Source organism: Larus michahellis, chromosome 19 (assembly GCF_964199755.1).
Source record: "Larus michahellis chromosome 19, bLarMic1.1, whole genome shotgun sequence".
Taxonomy (NCBI): Eukaryota; Metazoa; Chordata; class Aves; order Charadriiformes; family Laridae; genus Larus; species Larus michahellis.
Window position 1 is genome coordinate 6,624,102 of NC_133914.1, and position 23,848 is coordinate 6,647,949.

At 59.4% G+C, this 23,848-nt stretch overlaps 1 protein-coding gene across 1 annotated transcript in view; it reads right to left on the reverse strand.

The window, feature by feature from the left end:
• Window positions 1–16,616, reverse strand: part of NKAIN1 (sodium/potassium transporting ATPase interacting 1) — a 40,710-nt gene extending 24,094 nt beyond the window's left edge. Inside the window, exons 1-2 of the mRNA XM_074562749.1 lie at window positions 16,518–16,616; window positions 16,115–16,363 (exon numbers count right to left, since the gene is read on the reverse strand). Coding sequence (XP_074418850.1) covers window positions 16,115–16,168 — 54 coding nt within the window. The 5' untranslated portion in view covers window positions 16,169–16,363; window positions 16,518–16,616. The remainder of the gene's footprint in view (window positions 1–16,114; window positions 16,364–16,517) is intronic.
• Between the last annotated feature and the right edge of the window lie 7,232 nt (window positions 16,617–23,848).

Genomic DNA, 23,848 nt, shown 5'->3' on the forward strand with positions numbered 1-23,848 from the left:
CCTGCACCGCCCGGGTGCTGTGCGCTGCTTTGCTGGGCCTCAGTTTACCTGGAAAATGGGCTAAGTCCTGCCCAGCCCTGCTCAGCACCGTGCTGGGGAGCGTTTGTTCTCCTGGTCAGGGTGACCAGCTCCATCAGAGCAGGTCTAATGGGGAAACTGAGGCACAGAGAGGTGGTGGAGAAGTCCAGAAGCTCAAGCCCTGGAGAAAGGCTGCGCCCTGAGGACACGGGGCTGGGAGCTGCTCCAAACCCGCGGGAGCAGGGCTGGGGCCACTGGCTTGGCGTGGAGAGACCCGATTTGGACTGAGTCTTGCTGGATTACGACTTTCAGCCTAAGTTATGCCACGAGGAGAAATCAAGAGAGGGGACGTGGGCGACGGGCAGCGCCCGGGGCTGCAGGAGGAGCAATGGGCGCCAGGGCAGAGCCCGGCCACGCTGCCTCGGGCAGCCACGGACAGAGAAGGCAGGTGCCGGGCTGGAGCAAATCCATCTGGGAGCAGAGTGAAGGGGCCGTACAGCCCCATGCCGTGCCTGCGTAACCCGGCTGGGTCTCTGGGATGGAGCATGAACGGGGGAGCCTGCTGTCCCACCCACCCCACTGAACCCCACTGCACCCCACTGCACCCCACCCCATCCCATCCATCCACCCATCCCATCCATCTTATCCACCAACCCCACCCTGTCTATCCTATGTATCCCATGTATTCTATCCCATCCATCTCATCCATCCTACTCCATCCCATCCCATTCATCCTATCCATCAATTTGTCGTGGTTTGGGCTGCGCTGAGCACTAAAACCAGGACACAATCCCATCCCATCCATCCTACGTATCCCATGCATTCCAACCCTTCCATCCATCCTATCTCAACCCATCCATTTTATCCGTCCCATCCATCCTATGCAACCAATCCATCCTATCCATCAATCCCATCCCATCCATCAATCCCATCCCATCCACACTATGTATCCCACGCATTCCATCCCTTCCATCCATTCTATCCCATCCCATCCCATCCCATCCCATCCATTTTATCCATCCCATCCATTCTATGCATCCCATCCGTCAATCCCATCCCATCCCATGCATCCTATGCATCCCATCTGTCCTATCCATCAATCTCATCCCATCCACCCTATGTATCCCATGCATTCCATCCCTTCCATCCATCCTATCTCAACCCAACCATTTTATCTGTCCCACCCATTCTATGCATCCCATCCATCCTATCCACTAATCCCATCCCATCCATCCTATGAATCCCATGCATCCCATCCATCAGTCCCATCCCATCCCATCCATTTTATCTATCCCATCCATCCTATGTATCCCATCCATCCTATCCACTAATTCCATCCCATCCACCCTATGTATCCCATGCATTCCCTCCATCCTGCCCCATCCCATCCATTTTATCCATCCCATCCATCCTATGCATCCCATCCATCAATCCCATCCCATCCCATACATCCTATGCATCCCATCCGTTTAATCCATCCCATCCATTTCATCCATCCTGTCCCACCCCACCCCATACACCCTGTGCATCCCATGCATTCCATCCATCCCATCCTATTCCATCCAAGTCATCATCCATCCCACCCTATCCCATCCCATCCCATCCCATCCCATCCAATCCCACAGCAAATAACCTCCCTGCCCCAGTCCAACACAGGTCCCTGATCCCTGGCTCAGCCTCGGAGGCACTGGCTGTCTCCGAACCATCGGCAACTGTCCCCCCGCGATTCCACAAAGAGCCTTTTGGATAAAGAAAATTGGGTTTAATCAAGCGCCTCAATTAGCCACAATGAGCCGCGGCTCGTCATCACTCCGGAGCCTCGCAGCAGAAAGCACATTAGCAGCATGGCCACCGAGAGCCTGAGAATTAATTAAAATGGAGCAAAAAAACCTTAAAAATGGGGAATTGTTTGGAGCGGGGGGATATGTTGCTGCAAGTTCAGAGATGCCGAGCAGAGCCCCGGCCCCGGCAGAGCATCGCCGGCACCCAGACCGGCTGGCATCTCCTCGGGTGCAGGTTTGCCCTGGGACACGGTGACAGAGGGGACATCTCCCACCACCCGTGGAGACCCCACCACTCTCCCAAGCCCCTGTCCCATGGGGAAGAGCCCTGCGGGCGCTCGCTGCTCCGTAGGGATGGAGCCACCAACACTCCGCAGGGGAGTTGTCACCCTGCCCTGCTCCAGCCTGGGGGGAGCTGGGCTTAAATCTGGGGCATCTTGGGCTTAACCTGCAAGGTTTTGGGCTTAGATCTGCGGGATCTTGGGCTTAAATTTGGGGGATCTGGGGCTTAAATCTGGGGGATCTTGGGCTTAACTCTGGGGATCTTGGGCTTAAAATTGAGGGATTTTCAATTTAGATCTGAGGCATTTTGGGCTTAAATCTGGGGGACCTTTGGGTTAAATTTGGGAGACCTTGGGGTTAAATTTTGGGGGGTTGGGGTTTAAATTTGAGGGATCTTGGTCTTAAATTTGAGGGATCTTCAGCTTCCACCTGGGGATCTTGGGCTTAAATCTGAGGGATCTTTGGCTTAAGTTTGGGAGACCTTGGGCTTAAATCCGGGAGACCTTGGGCTTAAATCTGGGGGGTTGGGCTTAAATTTGAGGGATCTTGGGCTTAGATCTGGGGTACATTTGGCTTAAATCTGGGAGATCTTGGGCTTAAATTTGGGGGATCTCGGGTTTAGATCTGGGGATCCTGCGTTTAAATTTTGGGGATCTTGGGCTTAAGTCTGGGGATCTTGGGTTTAAATTTGAGGGATCTTGGGCTTAGATCTGGGGTACATTGGGCTTAAATTTGGGAGGCCCACAGGAACAGCAAACAAGATGGGGAACCAGGAGAGATACAGGGAGCCTGACCCCCTAAAAACCAAACCCTGGGGGTGAGACAAAGACAAACACCGGGGCCGGACCGGGATGGGTTGTGAACAGGAGCCGGCTGCTCCGGGAAAAGCAGCTTTGGGCTATTGGAAAGAGGAAGAGTGGGACAACCCAGTATCCAAAAGTCTTCAAAATCCCACCAGACCCTGTGGCGGGTGGCGACGGGATGGATCCTGGCCGAGGTGGCCCCCACCAGCTGGCGGTGGCCGATCCCCTTTGGACAAGGATTAAGCCGCAGGCAATTTCGATGCTAATTCTCCCAGTTAAGTTCTTTAGCCCGACATCTGTGAGAAGCAAGAGGTAATTTCCCCCGGATCTCAAACGGCACCTCAAAGACGCTGTTAATATAATCCGATAGAGGGGAGAAAAAAAAAAATAATATATATATTAAAAAAATCCAATTTACTGACTTATTTAGTGACACCTTTCGTAATCAATTCTCCCAGGAAAGAAATACTGATTAAAGCCAAGCGCATCGCTATGGAAACCGGCAGTCCCTCCTCCCACGACCCGCAGGCTGGGAAGGAGAAAATCGGGTGAGGAAATCTGCCTGGTAACAACCCCGTTAATGAGCCGGGGAGCAAAAATAATCCCTGGGAGCGCCGCCGCCGCCGCCGCTGCGAAAGGAGCAGCCGGTGGCAGCCGGTGGGGAGGCGAAACCACGCGCGGCTCCCAAAATATTTATTTTTATGGGAGGGTAGAGGTGTTTCGGAGGAGGAGGGGATGCTCCTGCATCCTGGAGGGAGGAAGGGGCCATCCGGAGGTGGTACCCAGGGGAGACTGGGTACACCCACCGAAGCCCTGCGAGCGTGGGTGTTCCTTCCGGAACTTATCCAATTTTTTAGCCTTAAAATACAGGATAAACCCACCCTGAGATGCGGGTTTAAGAGATTCAGCAGCCCACAAGAAGGTAGCTGCCAGCGCAAAAACGGATTTACACAATGAACCTTGAGGGTTTCCCTTTCCTTGGGGTGATTCCCCACCCCACGGGCAGCCCCGACGCCTGGAGAGGGGCATCGCCGCCCGCTGCGGGCAGGGCTGCCACGTCCACCCTCATCCCCGGGTGAGCGAAACCCCTCACGGGCCGGAGTTTCTCAGAGAATTGGGGATTTATTCATATTTCTACACTGAATAATAGCCCCAAGCTCCCGCTGGGTTTGGGGGTCTCCTCCTGGAGAATTCCTCCTCCTCCTCCTCCTCACCCCAGCACATGAAGAAGATGCTGGAGGCACCCATGGGTGCTGGTGAGGCAAGGATAAATCTTCCCATGGGATCAACATAAACGCACCCGGGTGGTGGGAAGCAGCCGGGGCCAGCAGCGAGTGGCACGGAAGGGACTTGGCTGTTTCCCCAAGCACCCGCCATGCTTTTTTGGGTGCTTTAAGGAGCGAAGATGCGCACAGGACATCATTAGTGCCGCTCGTTATCTACTGAGGGATCTAATAACAATCCCATCCTGCATTTTCCTTAAATTCCCAGCATCACCATCACTGTCACCGCGACCAGGGACGGAAGCGGAGCCTCACTGCTCCGGTGACGGGACCGTGGTCCAGCCCAGGGCTGCGATCCCGCAGGAGCAGAGCATCCCACTGCCGCCATCACCCCATCCACCCGCAGCCCAGGACCGTGGAAAACCGGAATATCGGCGCCGGAGGGGCAGCCAAAGGGATGCGCCGTCCTAATAAAACCAGAAACCTGAACATTTTCGAACAATTCCTTTAGCAAAAGAGCCGGTGCTGTTAAACCTGCCGATACCTTTCCCATTCATCGCGGAGAAGATTTAATAAGGCGCCTCGGCAGAATGTGCCGTGACCACCGGCGCATTATTAAATGCCGCGATTAGCAGCTGCCGTGGATGGGAGCTCATTAGAGACTTCTTAAACATCCATAAAAATTGCTTTTATTAATTGGTTCGTCCTCTTTTTATACCCACCGCGTTCGGGAAGGGGGTTTTTGGGGTTGTTTTTTATCAAGCCCTTCGTCGCGTGGTGGTGGATGGGGAGCTCCCGAGGCCGCATCCAGCCCTTCCCGCTCCGCTTGGCCGCCTCCTTGTCAGTACAAGGGGTGACACCGGGTGACAACGCCGCAGCCGAGCGAGGGGGACAATGCCACCCTAAGCATCCCAAACCCTACAGCGGGGCTGCCACAGCCGTCACTCCACCACTGTCATTCCGCCGCTTCCCATGGGGATGTGAGCCCACCCCCTTGGCATCAGGGCCCGCCCCACATCAGGGAAACTGGGATTGTCCCCAAAAAGCCGTTTCTTCCCCCGTAACCACATGGGATGGCTCTGGCAGCCAGGAGATGGCCCCCAAATTCGGCCCCCACAGGGTGCTGCCCCAAGTCATCCCCCTTTTGGGTGCACCAACAGGAGGGATGAGGATTTCCATACCAAAATTTTGGGGAAAAAATGAGCCCAGCAGCTCCCATGGCCTGGAGATGGGACCAGGGGGGACTCCTGGGGTCCCCACATGGGTCCCCCCCATGGCCTGGGCGCAGGACTGATGCTCTCACCACCTCCTGCGATCTCCACATGGGTTCCCCCGAGGGAAATGGGGCTCCGGGGCTCTCCCTGTGTCCCCCTGCTCCATCCCCTCCTCTGCTGGGGGTGGTGGGGGGGACACCAACCCCACCAGTGACCCCGCTAACGAGGGCGCCACTAATTGCAGGGCAGGCGGCGAGCCCGTCTCCCATGTATAATTCAAGCCCCTTCGTTAGGGCTGGCACTTGATTTGTCTGTCAAGTGCCACCATCCCATGGGACCCCCCCCACAACCTGTCCGCCATTCACCTCCTTTTCTGGGGGCGGGGGGTTGATTAAAAATAATTAGGGCTTAGGGCTGCTGCGAGGCAGGAGGTGGGGTCATTAGTGGGGTCAGGGTCGTTAGTGGGGTCGGGGTCCCCCCTGAGAAGGAGAAGATGGAGCATAGGGACCCCAGCAGTGCCCCCCCCCAGTCCTGTGTCCAGGCCATGGGTGCTGCTGGGCTGAGTTTTCCCCCCAAATTTAGAGATTGAAATCCTCATCCCCCCTTGCGGGTGCACCCAAAAAGGGGGGTGGTTTGGGGCAGCAGCACCCATCTCCCGGCCGGCGGGGTGGGAGCGCTCACGGGGTGATGGGGAGGACCTGCATCCGATGGGGTGTAAACTGGCCCGAAACGGGTGAGGGTGTCCCTAAATACAGCCCCTGGCCCCCACTGGAGCCGCGGGCAGACACCCCGAATGCATTGCCGCATCCCGCTTCCCGGCCCAGCCGTTCCCAGCGCCGGGCGCGGGCAGTGCCAGCACCCTGCCCGTCACCGCTCCTGAGCTCAGCCCCGCGCCGAATCCAGGCTGGGATTAAGGGACAGCAGCCCTTGGGGGGGGTTGGTGGCCCCAGAGAGGGGACAGGGATGGCCTCCAGAGAGGGGACAGGGATGGACTCCAGCCTGGCACCGGAAGGGACGGCGGGGACCTGCCCCAGCCTCCGCTCGCCATCACCCACACGACTGTTGAGCTTCGGGGAGCGGAGGGAGCAATAAAAAATATATAAATAAAGCCTTTGATAATCAATTGGTGTTTATCGAGCGGGTCATAACACCACCAGCCCGCTGCTGCCAAACGAAATCCGGGTTTGGAGTCACCGAGTCAGAGGCGTGATGCAAATTCCCAGGAGGGAATAAAACGGGTCCCCGCGCTGATCCGGCACGTGCTTCCCCATCCCTCCAGGCTCCGCCCTGTGTCCTTCCCAAGGGAAAGGGGGGTGACATCCTGGGTGTCCCCCAGGAGCAAAGGGCGAGGGGACGTCATCACGTCCAGGGCTGCAGTGGCGGAGCCGGGAGCTGGAGGGGACGGAGGCAGGGCTGGGCTGGGCACGGGGACCCGCAGCCCTCGGGGACCATCCCCGCTCCCTGCGAGCTCCATGCCCAGTCCCAGCCCCACAGCACCGTCCCCACGATGTCCCCACCAAAGCCCGGCAGCGGTACCCACAGCCACGGGGCTGCCCGTCGCCCATGGGGCTCCCGATGGCCACGCTGCCATGCCAGGGGGATGCCACCACCGCCCCCAGTGCCACCTCCGGCCCTGAGGAGCAAACAGGCACCCGCAGACCCCCCCCAAACCTCGCTGCACCCTGACCACCCCCCCAGCTGCTGTGTCACGGGTCCCCACACCACTGTGGGGACTCGGTGCCAGCCCTGTGCCACCCCGGTGCCCATCACAGGGCTCTTGCTGTGTCCCCCCTCCCCAAGCCCAGGGAAAACTGTGCCAGATGCTAGAAAAAGGGGCCAGGAAAGGACAGTTTTGCCTGAAAGTCCCGGCAGCTGCCGAGGGGAATTGGCAACTGGCCGGCAACAGGCTGGAAGTGGCGGCAGAGGAAAGGACAGCAGGGGACAGGAGCTGGGGGGGGGTCCCAGAGGCGCAGATGGGGATGCCATGCCCCTGGGGCACGTCAAGCTTTTGGGGTGGGTAAGGGGGACACGGCTGGTTCCCGAGCCAGAATAGGGGGAGGTAAAAAAAAAAAAAAAAAATACAAATGGGAGCCTGCAAAGGGTTGGTGCAAAGCTGCCCGCCCCGTGCTGCGCTGCTGCACCCGCAGGGTGGGTGCCGGGTCCCTTCCCCAGGGCTGGGGGACATGGTTTAAGGCAGTGGGGACCCCGGCCGAACCCCGTGGCCATGGCCGGCACCGCCGCGCTGCCCGGTCTCCTGCCGCTCCCGGGCATCTGGTGGAGAGGAGGAGGAAGAGGGGGAGGATGTGAGTGCACAGCCCCCAGGGACGGGGACAAGGACTCTCAGCTTGACATTTCCACGCAGTAGCTGAGGACCACCATTAATCTGAGCCATTATTGCACAGAATTAGAGAGTGGATGGGTTTTCCCCTGGGCTCCTGTTAGCCTCGGCATCCCTCGCTCTGCTGCCCAAGCATCCTCCGCTCCCACCCCGACGTCTTCCGCGCTCATCCTGAGCATCCTCCGCTCCCACCCCGACGTCCTCCGCGCTCATCCTGAGCATCCTCCAATCCCACCCCGACGTCCTCCGTGCTCATCCTGAGCATCCTCCGCTCCCACCCCGACGTCCTCTGCGCTCATCCTGAGCATCCTCCAGTCCCACCTCGACGTCCTCCGCGCTCATCCCGAGCATCCTCCGCTCCCACCCCGACGTCCTCCGTGCTCACCTCAAGCACCCTCCGCTCCCCGAGCATCCTCCATGATCATCCTGAGCATCCTCGACTCCCACCTGAGCATCCTCCATCGTGACCCCAAACATCCTCCACTCCAACCAGAGCATCCTCTGCTCCCACCCCGAGGATCCTCCGCTCCCACTCCGATCATCCACCTCTCTCCTGGGACATTTCCCAGCTGGGGCTTTGTACCCGGCCATCCCTGCAGGATGGCGCGAGCGTGCCCGGGGGACAAGGTGCCAGGCAGAGACACACCACTCCAGCACCAGCATGATGTGCCCACGGCTCCCTGCCAACCCCCCCAGTCCCAAACTGGGACAGTCTCCGAGGCAGTGCCAGGCCACCCCCAGCCCTTTGGCTTCCTGGTTCCCTTCTGCCAAAAGTCTTCCCGTTTTTCCTCCCCGGCAAGGGAAATGGGAAGGAAAACCACTCTGCCCCGGCTCCCCGGTGCCACACTCCCGGTGTCCCCAGGACACGGGCTCTGCCGCGCACGCCTGCGGTGGGAAAGGGCTGCGCTATCGATCAGGTTATGGGAAGAGACCAGAGTGACCCAGAGTGCTAATTAGCCCTCATCAAAGTAATTAGCCTGAGAACCAAGCAGCAGGCCAGCTCTCAGAGCTTGCTCCCTGCCCTGCCTTTGGTTGTGTCCCCTGCGTGACTGCGACACCGGACCAAACACGGTGGCCGTGTCCCCTGCTTGGTGACACCCAGTCTGGGCAGGGAGGGTGAGGAGGGTGCCGGGACACAGCCCGGCTGGGAGCGCAACAGCTCGGCCACCGCCGGCGGCTTCGCAGGGCCATTGCTGTCACCGCCAGCCCCCGGCTGCCCGAGGGATGCTCAGCGGGTCCCCGCTGCCGGGACGGAGCCGGGATGTGGCACCGCTCCTGCACGGTGAGCAGCTTGCACACGTGTGTGACAAAGGGCTGTGTGGCGAGTCCCCTGTTCGGGTGATTCACGCACAACTGTCCCCACCGCGGGCTGCAAACAGCCCCCGGCCCAGCTCGGGGGTCCCATCAGCCCTGGGGAGGGGGGGACGCAGCTGGATTCACCGCAGCCCCCCAGATACTTGCGTTTTCAGACACGCTTTTGGGCATCTGAGATTTTTTTTAACCCCTCTAAAGCCACCCCGCGCCCTCCCGCACCCCTCCCGCAACGCTCCTTCTTCCTAAACCCTCCCCGGCCTCACCAAGATGCGCTCAGCCCCCCAGGAGCTGTGCCGAGCCCCCCCGACGCCCGGCGGGCACCCAGCAGCCGGCCCCTGATGGGGAAGGGGGAACATCACCCCAACATGGGTCCCCGCGGCTCCTCCCACCCCGGCACGGGGGGAACGGGCTGTAAAAATCGCTATTAAAAAAGGCAAAACGTGCCGGTGCGCGACCCCCATCGGGGCGGGGAGGGAGGGATGGCTGAGGGGGGGGTGGAGGGGGGGCCGCATCCTGCCCCATCGCTCCCATCCGGGTGCTGGCAAAGCAGGAATTGGCTTTTCCTCCCCCGAATCTGCCGCCGCTGCAGAGCAGAAACCAAAGACGGGTGAAATTTCCCAGGCGAGCGCACGGGAGCCGTTATTAATCTCGTTAATAAACCACTCGGGGTTTAATGTCCTGTTTAAATACAAGCGGGGCTGCTCTCTGCCAACTTTGCCTTCCCGGTTTTCCAGGCCGTTACGTCCACATTCCGAAAATTGAAATAACCGCTTTCAAACGTGGGGGGGAGGAGAGGGGGGGAAGAAGGCCAGGGGCCCATCCTGAGCCCCTCTGCCCCCCCCACCCCCCGAGCATCCCCCCGGGATCCGGGATTTGCTCGCCACTCAACCCCCAACGCTCCATCACTTCCAGCCGAAAACTGCCCCCAGCCCCAAGCTGTGAGGGGGACAAGGACATTCCCGGGCATTCCGGGAGGATGAGGGATGGGGACGCGGCGGGACGAGAGGGGCGTGAAGGCTGGCTCGGCGTGGCCAGGCGCCGCAGCGATCAATACCTCATAACCTGCATCTCGCCGGCCGGCGCTGGAGGAGCCGTTAAGGCGTACGGCTGGCGTTGATAGGAACGTTAGGGTTTTGCGGGTCTTTCATCCCTGCCGTGCGCTCCTGGAGGTTTTCTCCCCTTTCCATAAGGATATCCTCCAAATCTCAGCACTCAGCCACGCCTGCGGCACCCCAAAGGGTCCCCAGCCCCGCGGGGGGAAGGCGATGCCGGCCGGATCCCGCTCCCCGGGGTGATGTGCGATGGCTGCCGGGTTACAAAGCCCTTTTCCAGCCCCAGAGCGTCGGCGCAAGGCTGGGAGGATGCTGGTACCCCGGTGCCCGCCCCCAGCACCCTCCCAACAGCCGAAACCCCCCGCTGTATGGGCGGTTGTGGGTGAGGCAGGACCAGCGCCGGGACCGAGTGCCAGGGATGGGATGTGGGTTTCCCACCAGGGAACTGAATTTCTCCACGATGAGTTTGGAACCGTTGGAGCCCCGAATCCTTCTCCTTCAGTCCCTCCGGGTCCTCCCCGTACCTTCTCTCCGGAGAAACCGGGGGGAGAGCAGCCGATGGCTCCGTTGCAGAGGGAAGATGTGGTGGGAGCCATCGGTGCCTCCGGGCTGGGGGAGAGCATCCCCCGGGGCTCAGAGCCTGCAAACAAATACAGCCACCGGGAGCTCGGCCGAGAGGTTCGTCGAGCCACGAGCCCGTCCCCGTCTCGCCCTGCACCCGGCCACGCTCACCACCACCCCAATGGTCCCCACGTTTTCTCCGGCGACGACTTTATTCCTTCTTGTCTTCCTGAAATGAGTACCATTGATTTTTTATCGCGCTAATTTTTCCCCTACCAGAAAGCCGCCGGGGATTAAATCCAATGCCTTATCGGCATCTAAGCACCGCGATGGCAGCTCAGGCCCTTTCCGCAGCCAGACCTGGGAGCTCAATAAGGAACGAGATCAAGTTCAGCTGGACGAGGCTCGTTTTCCCAGACGTCAATTAGGCCACTGGCTTTTAGGCTTTGCCGACCACATCGTGCATCACCCTTTCCTTCCCGTGCTCTCCCAGCTTCCGTGTCAAACCAGGCTGTTTTCTGGCTCATCCTCTTGATTTCCTCTACAACCCAGCCCTCCGAGACGTTTATTTTCCAGTCCCCATCACACCCAGCTCCGTTACAAACCGGCACGAATGATTTTGAGAGATCTTCAACGGGTCTCGTTAATGCTCTCGGGTGCACATTAGCTGGTCCTGCAAATTTAGCCGTACTGCGCCTTTGATCGCGGTTTTAATTGCGAGCTGTAACGCTCTGCCTTCCCGAACGTGCGCCAATAAACCTTTACAGGGGCCTGTCAAGCAAAGCTCTGCCTGGGAATAATGCGGATGCACCGGAGGACGCGCGGCCAGGCGGAGGTGGGATGCTTCTCCGTGGCCACCCGCAGGTTTTGTCCCTCCTGTGGCTCTCGGGGTGCTCACCCGGGGAGGTGACGAGGGGGGTTGGAGTTTTCATGCCTCTAACACATGGACATTCCCACCTCGGGGCTGTCTCCGGATCCTCGGCGCTGCCCATCCCCGGAGCATCCCCGTCCCTCCCCGCCGCCACCTGCCACCCTGCGGCATCCCCGGGCAGCCCCGCACCCGCGGGGTCCCATCCGCCGCCGTGGGGTGGGGGGAACGAGGGGCTCGCCAGCCCCGATGCCGCCGCCGCCAGCCCCCCATTTCCATGGCAACCATGCAAATGGGAAAGCTTTCCATAATCATTAGGGAGCGGAGTGGAGCAGTATAAACAGTGACTGCAGTAGATTACATGCCTATTATGAACAGTCGCGCCTTCTGAGCGCTGGTAATTATACCTAATTGTGCATTTAATTGTGTAATTGAAAACCCCCATCCAGAGTTCAGCCCGGGCTCCTTTTCCCCCATCCCTGGCGGGGGGAAGGTGGCCGGGGGCAGCTCCGGCCCCGCTATCCTCGTGCTGTCCCCGCGCCGGGGATCGGGCACGATGGGAACTGTGCGAGGACAAAAGATGCCGGCAGATGTTGGAAGCAGCTGATTCTCACTGGAGCCATGGGGTCAGTGGCCAAAAATGGGCAAATGAGGGCAGGAGGGGTGATGGGGACAGCAGGGGACAGCAAGGGCCATGACGCCCCCGAGGGTGTAGCGGGGTGCCGCTGGGGACGGGGATGTCACACAGGGCCGGTGGGTGGTTGAGGGATGCAGGGGATGGGACCATCATCTCCCTTCGCCCATCCTTCGTTAAGCTGACCTCGTTAGCTCCTTCTCCAGGCTTGGTGATGGGGGGGGGGGTCACATCCCAGAGGCTCTCGGTGCCCTGTGTGACCCCACTGCTTGGGCAGGTGGGGTGGGATGGACCCGCAGCCCCTCTCCCTGCACCCCGACCCCAGGAAGAAGGATGCTGGTGCCGGCACAGCATGGCACGGCACAGCACGGCACCGCGCACCGGCAGGCTCCGCCGGGCGGGAGGTGCCAACCGAGCTTTGCTTTTCCAGCCAATTAAAGGAGAAAGAGAGAAACAAAGAAAGAAATGAAACCCTGGTTTGGAGCGACGCTGAGCTCCGCCGGGCAGAGGAGGGAGCGCTGAGCGTCTCCTGTCCCCACCCGGCTCCGGGGCTGGAGCTGCATCCCACCCCCCAGTGAGCCGCACGCTGCAGGGGGAGGCAATGGGGTCACCACTTGGGATGGAGAAGGAGCGCCCTTGAGCAAGCCTGCCGCCCCGCCAGCGCCTGAACGCGGCCCCAGGGGACAGCGCGGGACGGCCAAGGGGTCTGTGACAGCAGCCAGGACCCAGCCAGAACTCAGCTTCCATCAGTCCACATCCCGATATCCCGTATCACTGCCTCTGAGGCTGGGTACGCCCCCCACCCCGCAGCAGCGCCGCTGTCCCCATCTGAACTGACACCACTAGGCTTCAGAGTTAACAAGAGTCGCGGCTTGCGGCTCTCACGCCCTGTGCCCGTGCTGGCAGTGGCGAGCGGGGCAGCATCACCCGCGGGTTCATTTTCCATCCAACCACCTCAGCAGCTCTCATCTTTGCACAAAGGAAAGATAAATCCTCCCGACAAGGACGGGCACCCCAGAGAATGGGATCTCGGCACCACAACGCCCCCCCCAGTCAGTGATTCAGTCTCCCAGAAGATGGGGAGGACCAGCAAAAACCCCAGAGTTTTGATGTCATCCCACCTCAGCAGCATAAATATCTCCCGGCAGCCCCTCTCGAGGTGGGGCAGGGCCGGTGGGGGTCCGCCAGGCGGATCCCTGGGGTTTTTCCAGCCAAAAAAAAACACACGTGGATGCAAAATCTGGCAGGTGCTTCTTGTCCCCTGGGAACGGAGACACCCAGCGCTCGCGGCGTGGCCTCACCGAGCGGCGGCGAAGGAGCATGTAGGATATTTGGATGCTCCGAAGCAGCTGCCCTGGCTCCCTGCCGTGACGTGGCCCAAAAACCAGTTTCCCAAACTGGCCCAGGCGCAGCGTCTGCCCCAAGGTCTGGGCCGCGCGGGGTGCTGCCACCTCGCACCCCGGCGTAGGGGACCTTGAGCAGGGACCTCCTGCCCGGTGGGTGCCAGCAGCTCCCGGCACCCCACAGCCACGGAGCATCCGCTGCCACCGTGAGCATCCCCCCATGTCCAGAGGTGACAAGGGACCAGGGGCGCATCCCCTGGGGAGCGGGTTGCAAATATTGGGGAAACCAACGGGGGCGCGAGAAGGTGCCCACGAGGTGACGGTGGCACCTGGGGAGCTGCAGGAGGGTGGTCCGGCAACAAGGACCAGCCGGAGGTGGTGGCATCACCCCGGGGCGGGCTGAACCTCCTCACCCATGCTGCTTTGTTTAAGGGAAACTGAGGCACGAGCTAGCCAGTGACTTGGAAGTTCAGCAAGCCAACGCGCTCGCTGGGTCGCCCCGCTGTTGGCACAAGCCGACCCCGCAGCAATGGGGCACGGCTTCCCAGGCAGCCAGGTCACCCCAGCACGCACCAGTTCAACCCCATCCACAGCAACTGGGGGCACTGGGAGCACTGCTGTCCTCCCCATAGTGCAGAGGGCCCAGGCCAGGTGTCAGGGCTACCTGGATGGGGGGACTGGAGCCCCGCGGTGCCGAGCCTGTGTCGGGGATGGCACAGAGCAGCGGCAGCGGAGGAGAGGAGCAGAGCTGGGGTCTGGCATCACCCCTGCTCCCCACTGTCCCCTCCCAAACCGCGGCACTACGTGGTCCACCCGCCCCGGCCACGCCACCTCGGGGATGAACATTGGCCTCCATCACCTAAGGGGACACCCTGATGTCACCCACCACCTCCGCCACGCGGGGGCTGGCTCAGCCCAGACCCCCCCCACCCCAAGCAGGGCACCCAGCGTCACCCATGGGTGCCACTGCCGCAGGGTGGGATGCTGGGGTGGGCATCTCCCCATGGCCGGTGGGATGCAAGCTGCTGCCTCCGGAGCCGGGAAAGAGCTTGGGAGAGCATCCTGCAGACTGAGGAGGGGATGAGCTGAGGTATGGGGTGAGGCTGGGCTGGAAAGGGTGCTGCTAGGGGACAATTTCGGAGCCAAGCCTTTGGGGATGCCAGCAGCACCAGGACACCCAGGCGAGGAGTGGGGAGAGGAAAGCCTGACCCCCATCTATCTGTAGCACAAAGTTTCTCCAGGTGCGAGCAGGAGCCGCTTTTCCAACCCGGGAGCTCACACTGATTCAGTTCTTCCCCTAAAATAAATAGATTAAAATCTCTCTGACCTGGGATAGCTCAGGGAATAAATGCCAAGAAACCTGTTTGGGAGCTGAATGGTAAAAAAAAAAAAAAAAAAAAGTGACCAAAAGCCAGGAAACTCCTGCACAGCCGGAAAACACCCGTCGGATTTATCCCGAAGAAGGAGGAAGGTGAGCAAAGCGCAGAGCAAGATTTGACAGAGGGAAGCGGGGGGACAGCTGAGGACACGAGAGGCCATTCCCGCTGGGAACGGCGGGACTTCAGCCCCGGGGATGAGCCCACCGCTGCTCCGCTCCCCGGGGTCGAGGATGGGCTTGAAAGGTTCCCGTGTCCCCCCGCCAGGGAAGCCAGGGCCGCCCCCCTCTATCCAAAGGTGGGGACCCCTCCCCGCTCGCTGCTTTCTGAAGGATGGAGAAGGAACAAGAGCAACGCCGGGAAGAAAGTGCCCGTCAGCAGGATGCCACCATCATCTCCAGAGCGGATCCGGAGCCTGTTTCCATCGCTGCCTCCAGCCACCCCATCACCCCGCTCCCGCCCCCAATCCCTAGGGACATCATGGACATTTCGGCAATCCCCACCTCATTTTCCTCGCCCCCGCATGGCCACAGGGGCAAGTTGTAGGATGCTGATTCTATGTTAACGAACAACCCGGTCAGGATAATTAATCGCGACCTCGTTGGCACTGGTTTTAGCCGAAAATCCCCCAAATACCCCACACGCTCCCTTCGCCTGCCCCTCGGTCAGCAGCCTGATGAAGACTGATTCACGGGCGGCGGCAAGTACAGCACCTAATTATTACGAAGACCGACAATCCTATTAAAATTAAACCTCTCCCTTCCCTCTGCTCCAACATCCCGGCGTCCCCCGGCCGCAGGCAGCCGGGTCCTGCTCGAAAGCAGGAGAGTTTACAAAGTGCTGGCAGCGGCTCCAAGTTTCCCTCTTGCCCCGACTCGGGGGACCAGCACCCGGCGAAACATCCTTGGAGTCACCAGGATGGGAAACAGCCGGCGGGAGCGAAGTCAGAGGGAAGAGACTGCAGTTGGGAACAAAGCTCACACCTGCTGGAGACGCATCCCCAGGCGCTGACAGCACGGGGAACTGGTTGGCATCCATCTCCCCAGCCGCAACTCCAGCCAGCGCCGGGTTAAGGCAGGGGACAAGGGTGGCATTTCGTTTCTCCTTGATTACTATTTTTTCTTTTTTTTTCTTTTTTTTTTTTTTTTTGGGGGCGGGTAGGGGGGTGGGTGGCAGTGAAGCATCCCCCCAGCTGGTCCCACAGCAAGGTCACCGCCGCCGAGACGGAGTGGGTAGCGGTGACAGCCAACATTTCGCACAAAGCACAACCCGGCATGCTGATGAGCGCAGACGGCCCCTCGCCTTACCAGCTGCAGGCAGCAGAATCCGACCAGCGTACATCTCCCATTGCATCTCCCCATGGTTTCCCAGCCGGAGCCTCGGATTTCCCCCACCGTGGCCTCTCCTCGCCGTCCTCCAGCTCCTCACCAGCCTCCCCTTCTCCAGCAGAGCCGCCGCCCGGGGAGCATCAGGGGGGCACCAGCAACATGTCCCGCTCTCCAGCCTCCGGCCAGCCCCGGTACTTTCTTCACAGCAGCCCTGCCGTCTCCCGCATCCTGCCGGGTTAGCACAGAGGCGGGCTGGGCTCAGAAAGGGGCATCGCCCCCCTTCTCCGCCTTCCCCCCCTCCGCTTCCACCCCCCCAGCCCCGCTCTCCCCGAGCCCGTTACAGCCCCATCCCCCGGCTCAGGGACCCCGGAGCCGCGCACACCTCGCCATCCATCCCCGGGGCGCGCAGGTTTGCGCGGAGCCCGCCCGGCCCCTCTATTGTCTCTCCCGCACAGCCGCGCTCCGCGCCCCGGGGGCGGGCGGGGAGGAGGCGGCGGGTGGGGTCGGGGGCGCGCCGGGCAGGGCGGGCCGCGGCCGCCGGAACAAGGCGAGACGCGCTCCCGGCGGGGCCCGGCGGGCGGCGCGGCCGGGCCGGGGGGAGGCCAAGCCGGGTGCGCCGCGCCGCGCCGAGCCCTTGGCGGCTTCCGGGGGCGCCGGGCAGCGCGGCCCCTTCGCCGCAGCGGGCGGCAGGCGCGGCTCCTGGTCGCTCCCGCCTTTCCTTGTTGTATTTGTCTTTTTTTTTTTTTCCCCCACATTTATTTTTTTTTTTTCCCCTCCCTCCGGAGGCAGGTGGGGCTGGGTTAAATCCCGGCGATTTGCGGATGTCAAGGGCTGGTGAGCTGCTTGCCCTTCCCCCGGCCCTGCGGCCCTTGGGTGGTGCATGGACCCGCGGCACAGAGACCCCGCACACACCTCCTCTGGGGGATCCCTGGGGTGGCCCTGCCAGGGCAGCAGCTGGGCTCGCAGGGAGGACAGATGGCCCCAGCCCTGGGAGGAAAGTCCCCGCGATCCCCCCGCCGAGCCCTGCTCCACAGCCCGGCACACGCGGCTCCAGGGCCGGGAGCGGCCGCTGGCCGGAGGCGGGGCAGCACCCAGCCACCCGGCATCGGGTCTCTGCTCCCAGGGGGCTCGCAGGCTCAAACCCAGCAGGTCTGGGCAAGGAGGTGGGTGCAGGCAGAGCTGGCAGGGTACGGCCCCAAACCGCCACCCACCCGGCTCGCCTTTGTTCTTTTTTTCACAGCGCACCTTCCGAGGGATTGCGGAGCGCACATCTGCCAAGGAATAACCGGGATGCTGCTTTTCCACTGCTTCAGAAACCTCCTGAAATGCCATCCAGCAGAAGGACTTGGGAACAATTTGCTGCTTTTCAGTTCCATGAGTTCTTAATCCTCTGCCCTGATTTTTATAAGGAAGCATCTCCTAAACCAGCCCCACAACACCCTTAAGCATCAGAGCAGCTCTGCACGGCATCCAAGGGGCTGCGACCTTACAGATGCGTTTGTGTGCAAGTGTCTGTCTGGCCGTGGTCTAACCTGGCCCATCCAAGCTTGCAAGGGCTCACACATCCCCCTGCACTGCCAGGACCAGCCTACAGCACCTCCCACACCTGGAGCTTTTCCTTCATCCTCCATGGTGGGAATTCCTCTCCCTCTCAACTCTTTCTGTGCTCCCAGGAGTGTTTTGGGAGGCTTTTCAGAAAACACTTGCCTTCCATGAATGCAAAAACCATGCTGCAAAAAAGCAGTGGGTTCACCGTGCTCTTAACCTGGGGTCCTGGGAGAGGTGGTTGAACCCAGACCGAGCCAGAGGGTGTTTGAAACATGGGGACCTCGGCATTTATCCCACGCCGTCTCAGTGACCCATGTCTCAGTCTCACCCATGCCTCACCATGCAGGCTGCCGAGAATCCCACCCATGGACCTCCCTCCCCTGTGACACCTCCACTGTGGCCTTGACTCCATCACCCCCAGTGCTCCTGGCTCCATCATCTCCAGGTCCTCACCAAGAGCCTGAGAAAGGTCCCATTACCCTCATCCCAAGTGTCCCCGGCTCCTAGGGGTTATCTGTGGGGAGGAACCAGCCCCATCTCCAGGATCAAGCTTGTGGGCTCCTCTTGGATTTAAGCACAGCAGAAACCCGGAGCAGAGAGACCGGTTTCACTCCATGGGTCAAAAAAAGATGAGGATCCAACTGCCCCCCAGAGCATTTTGTTGGCCATGCAAATCTGCTCAGCTCAACCCTCCCCATCAGCTCCGAAAAATACCAGAGAAAGGCAAAACGCCCCCGTGTAAAATCGTGAAAACCCATACAATGGCGCCGAGACCCTGCCTGGCTCTCGACCAGGTGGAGTTTCACGAGGAATCAATTTTAGATTAAAAAAAAGGTCAGCATAGTGTGTCAAAGCGCCTCCTTAGAAGGCGAGGAGATAACTTCATTTGCCAGCGGGTGGGAAACGAGCCCAACATTCTGCCTTTCACTGCGCTCGTACCCGCCACCCTCCAGACCCCACAACACGTGGCTTTTGTTATTATATTTTTGGCAAGAAAAAGACCCAGATGACCAAAATGATGGAGGAAATATTAGGAGGAAATAAAAGCGGGGGCACGGTATTTATTCATGGGGATCCATGAATAAATGGGGATCCATGAATAAATCCATGAGTCCGGCCCAGCCAAGCCTTCCATCCCCAGGGCAGGAGGAGCCAGGTGGGATCGCTTCCCCACGTACCCAAAATCATCTCCTTCCACCAGAAAGGGATGTTTTAAGTAAAAAAATACATAGATCTGTGTGCCAGAGAGAGATCTCTCTGCCAGGGCTATAAACAGACCACGTGAAAATTATCTCTTTTTCACTAAACTGATATTTTTACCCAGAAATGTCTATTTTTTGCTCAAAAAAAACCAACACGGGGATTGATTGTGGGATTTTAATTTTTTTCCTTTTTTCCCCCCCAGAAAAAAACCTGGAGCAGAAAGAAATCACACCGCTGGCAATTCCTCCTTCCCTTCCCGATGCGCCGTGCAGAGCTGGGTACCTGCTGGGACACCGGGCCTTGGGGCACTTGTATCCGACACCGGAATTATTTAATATTTCCAAACAGAGGCAAAAAATAAAATACATTTTTCCCCCGGGATAAGCATCAGCGACGCTGCTCCCAAAGCAGCCAGCAAATAGTTATTTGGGGGAAGAATCAGGCGCAAAGCTGCTGCAGGGTTGGGAATGCTCTTTCCTGCCTTAAAAAAGGCAAAACCAGGGAAAAAAAGGAGGTTTTAGGTTAACGGAAAACACCCAAAGACCATCACAGTTCTGCCGCCCCAAGCCCTGACATTGGGGTTGGGTTTTTTTTCCTCCGTCTTTTCCTCCTGGGCTCTTGGGGTTGATTTTTTTTTTTCCTTCTTTGGGGCTTAAACCATTGTCCGGGCTTGGCCATGATTCGGAGTGTGATTTTTGGAGGTGAATTTATACCAAAGCACCGAATCTCAGCGCAGGGATGTCCCGGGAGAGGCCGGCGGGGACATGCCAGCCCACGGGAGCTGCTGCCGAGACAAAGCCAAGGGGGCTCCGGAGCATCTTTCACCCACTCAAGCAGTAATTAATGACACTGAGTTGTCAGAACAAGACAAAACGATGATTTTTGGCGTGTTTATTGGCAAAGAAATCTTCGAAAGGGCCCCATCTATCTGGGTTATGGTGACGGGGAAAAGACATTTATTCCGATGCATTATGTAAATCAGTGCGGGGTAAATACATGCAAATCATCAGCACAGGTCGCGTGTAATGAAGCACATTGGGTAATTCCTCTTAATGGGGACGGGGTTTGCGCTTGGCTCGGGCTAAATCCCTGCAGAGGCTGATGGGAGGCTGGATTTTGGCTGCAGAGCCAGGATGCGCACACCTTCACTGCTTGAGGGCTGAAGGTTCTCTGGGTTTTATGTTAATGAGCTCCTAATTAATGAGTGGCAAAGCAGCCCTGTAAGTGGGAGGGACGAGGTGACAAGGTGCAACCCGGCACCTTGTGATGGGGCAGCCAGTGGGGATGGACACGGCTCCTCTGGGCTGTGCTGGGATGGAGCAGCCTGGGGACAGGGACATCCCGGTCCAAGGGTCAGGGATGCTTCATCCTTGGGGTCAAGGATTCTCCAGCCTTGGGCTCAGGGTTGCTCCATCCTTGGGCTCAGGGATGCTCCAGCCTCAGGGTCAGGGATGTTCCAGACTTGGGGTCAGGAATACTCTGCCCAGGGATTCCCCAACCCTGGGGTTACGGATGTTCCATCCCTGGGTCCAGGGATGCTCCATCCCTGAGGTCAAGGACACCCCAGCCCTGGGGTCAGCCCTCAGACCAGGGATGCTCCATCCCTTGGCTCAGGGATGCCCCAGCCCTGGGGACAAGGACGCCCCAGCCCTGGGCTCAGGGATGCTCCGTCCCTGGGATGAGGGACGATCTCTGGGATGGGGAGCCCAGATCTGGGTGTCAGGCTCGTGCTGGGGCCAGCAGCCCACACCCAGCCCCTCTGCTGCCGGCCTTGACCTGACCCCATTGCTCCTCGCTTCGCCTGGGGACAGCCACAAACCCCCCTGACCCCGAGGGGCACCTCGTGTCACCCCAGGCAGAGCATCCTCCACCCGCCCAGCCCCGCAGGGACCAAGGGAAGCGCCACAACGGCACAAACCCAACCAAAGCGACTTCCCCAACCACCTCCAGCAGCAAACACACATCCATTTAACCAACCTTTCCCTGATTTTAACGTAATTAGCCATCAGCCTGCCAATCAACGTCAGCTCCTGCGGAACCCCGTTAATGGATCGCTGTTCAGCCGGCTGTTATTGAATCGATATAGAAATTAAAATGCATTCACGCCATTCTTCCTCAGTTGTCATCTTATCTCGGTGTCTAGCGAAAAGCGCGGCAGATTACAGAATCCATCATCATTTAGCCTTTGTAGCTCGCAAAATTCATAATTAACAAAAAATTTCTATTCACTTGCTCATGTAATTTAATTAGTTTTCCATTAAATAGAGACTAAATATCATCTAATCCCCCAACAGAGCAAATAATTGTTTTCCATTCTTTTAGAAATTATCACTTGCTTATTGTAACTATCAAAATTCATTAGAAGCCTCCGAGCGGCAGTGGGGAAAGGTGGGAAAAGCGCTGGAGGAAGGACAGGGAGGTAATCAGAGGGGGCGGCAGGGCCGGGGTGGCTGAGCCGGGCCCCCCCGGTGATGTCCCCATCGTGCCCAGCACAGGAATCACCAGCACCCGGTGCAGGATCCGACCCGTTGCACCACGTTGGGGTGCTCTGGGTACCGCGGCCGTCTCCAGCTGGGATCACTTGCCGATGGTGGTATTGCCCATGGGTCAAGGAGCAGGATGGGGGCAGGGCCAGCCATGCAGGACAAGGGGTCACTGCCCACCCCCCCGTCCCCACTGAAAGCAGCGGGCAGCCCCCCCCAGAGCAGCTCTATTGCAAGAGAACTGAGAAGTACAACTGAGACGAGACACAAAAAAAGAGCCTGGAGGAGGTAAGAGGTAGGCTTGGAGAAAAAGGAGGGACGTGGAACGGGATATTGCGATATTGCTGGGGGCAGCTGAAGATGGCTTCACGGAAGGAGGCGCTCCTGATGGAAGAGGGATGCTCTGAGCGACTGCAGCCTGTGGAGGACCCATGTGAGCAAGGACACCCCCAGAGGGACTGTGGCCTGTGAAGGACCCACGATGGGGCAGGAGAACGGTAAGAACTAAGGAATGACAGAGAGAATCTGCTCTGCACTGACCATTGGAGTCACAGAATCACAGAATGTGTTGGGTCGGAAGGGACCTCAAAAGGCCACCTAGTCCAACCCCCTGCAGTCAGCAGGGACATCTGTAACTAGAGCAGGTTGCTCAGAGCCTCATCCAGCCTGGCCTTGAATGTCTCCAGGGATGGGGCCTCCACCCCCTCTCTGGGCAACCTGGGCCAGTGTCTCACCAGCCTCAGTGGAAAGAACTTCTTCCTTATCATAGAATCATAGAATCATAGGGTTGGCAGGGCCCTCTGGAGATCATCCCGTCCAACCCCCTGCCAGAGCAGGGTCACCCACAGCAGGTGGCACAGGAACGCCTCCAGGAGGCTTTGGAATGTCTCCAGAGACGGAGACTCCACCACCTCTCTGGGCAGCCTGTGCCAGGGCTCTGCCACCCTCACAGCAAAGAAGTTCCTCCCCATGTTGGGATGGAACTTCCCATGTTCCAGTTTGTGCCCGTTACCCCTTGTCCTGTCGCTGGGCACCACTGAGAAGAGCCTGGCCCCATCCTCCTGACACCCACCCTTTCAGTATTTATAAGTGTTGATGAGATCCCCCCTCAGCCGTCTTTTTTCCAGACTGAAGAGACCCAAATCCCTCGGCCTTTCCTCATAAGAGAGATGTTCCAGTCCCCTCAGCATCTTGGCAGCCCTTTGCTGTCCCCTCTCCAGCAGTTCCCTGTCCTTCTTGACCCGGAGAGCCCAGAACTGGACCCAGCACTCCAGGTGTGGCCTCCCCAGGGCAGAGCAGAGGGGGAGGATGACCTCCCTCCACCTGCTGGCCACACTCTTCTTGATGCACCCCAGGATGCCATTGGCCTTCTTGGCCTCAAGGGCCCATCGCTGGCTCATGGTCACCCTGTTGTCCACCAGGTCTCTTTCCACCGAGGAAAGATGTCTAACCTAAACCTGCCCTGCTCTAGTTCAAACCATTGCCCCTCGTCCCATCGCTACGTGCCCTTGCAAAGAGCCCATTGTGTCACCAAAGGGGTCGGAAGGGACCGAGTGTAACGTGTGGTGAAAACAAGGGCAGTCGATACGAGGCAGGGGGAAGAGAAGTGCTGGAATGAAGCTGAATCTAGAGAGCGGGTAGAAAAGTCATTTTTCTAAGTGTTTATCTGGATCCTGGGACAGATTTAATTTATAGTGGAAATCTCTCAAGCAGATACCTCCCTTGGAGGAATAAACCTGTTTAAGAAAACAATTTTCTCTGCGCTGGGATTACGCCTGTAACGCTTTGCTGCTGCCATGCCCCGGAGCTGGCACGGCTCCCATGCGGGACGTGAGCCAAGAGGGGCCCACGCTGGCCCGGGAACCGAGGGACAAGCGGCCCCGGGGCTGCCCGGTCCCAAACCCCCCCCAGGGCATCGCCCTGGCCCCAGGGCCCGGTGGCGGTGCTGGCCCTGGCAGAGTCTGGGGCGCGTGGGTACGTGTGTGCGCCTGTGCACATGCGTGTGTAGGTGCGTGTTTGCACCTGCGTGCGCGTCGCTGTGTGCACGGGAGTGCTTTTGTGTGTGCACGTGTGAACTTGTACGTGCACGAATGTGGATGTGTGTATGCACGAGTGTGCGTTCAGCGTGCTGCGTCCAGCTCTGGAGCCCTCGGCACAAGAAGGACACGGAGCTGTTGGAGCAGGGCCAGAGGAGGGCCATGAGGATGATTGGAGGGCTGGAGCCCCTCTGCTGGGAGGACAGGCTGAGAGAGCTGGGGGGGTTCAGCCTGGAGAAGAGAAGGCTCCGGGGAGACCTTCCAGCCCCTTCCAGTCCCTAAAGGGGCTCCAGGAAAGCTGGGGAGGGGCTGTTTGCAAGGGCATGGAGCGACAGGACGAGGGGCAATGGTTTAAACTAGAGCAGGGCAGGGTTAGATCAGCCATTGGGAAGAAGTTCTTTCCACTGAGGGTGGTGAGACACTGGCCCAGGTTGCCCAGAGAG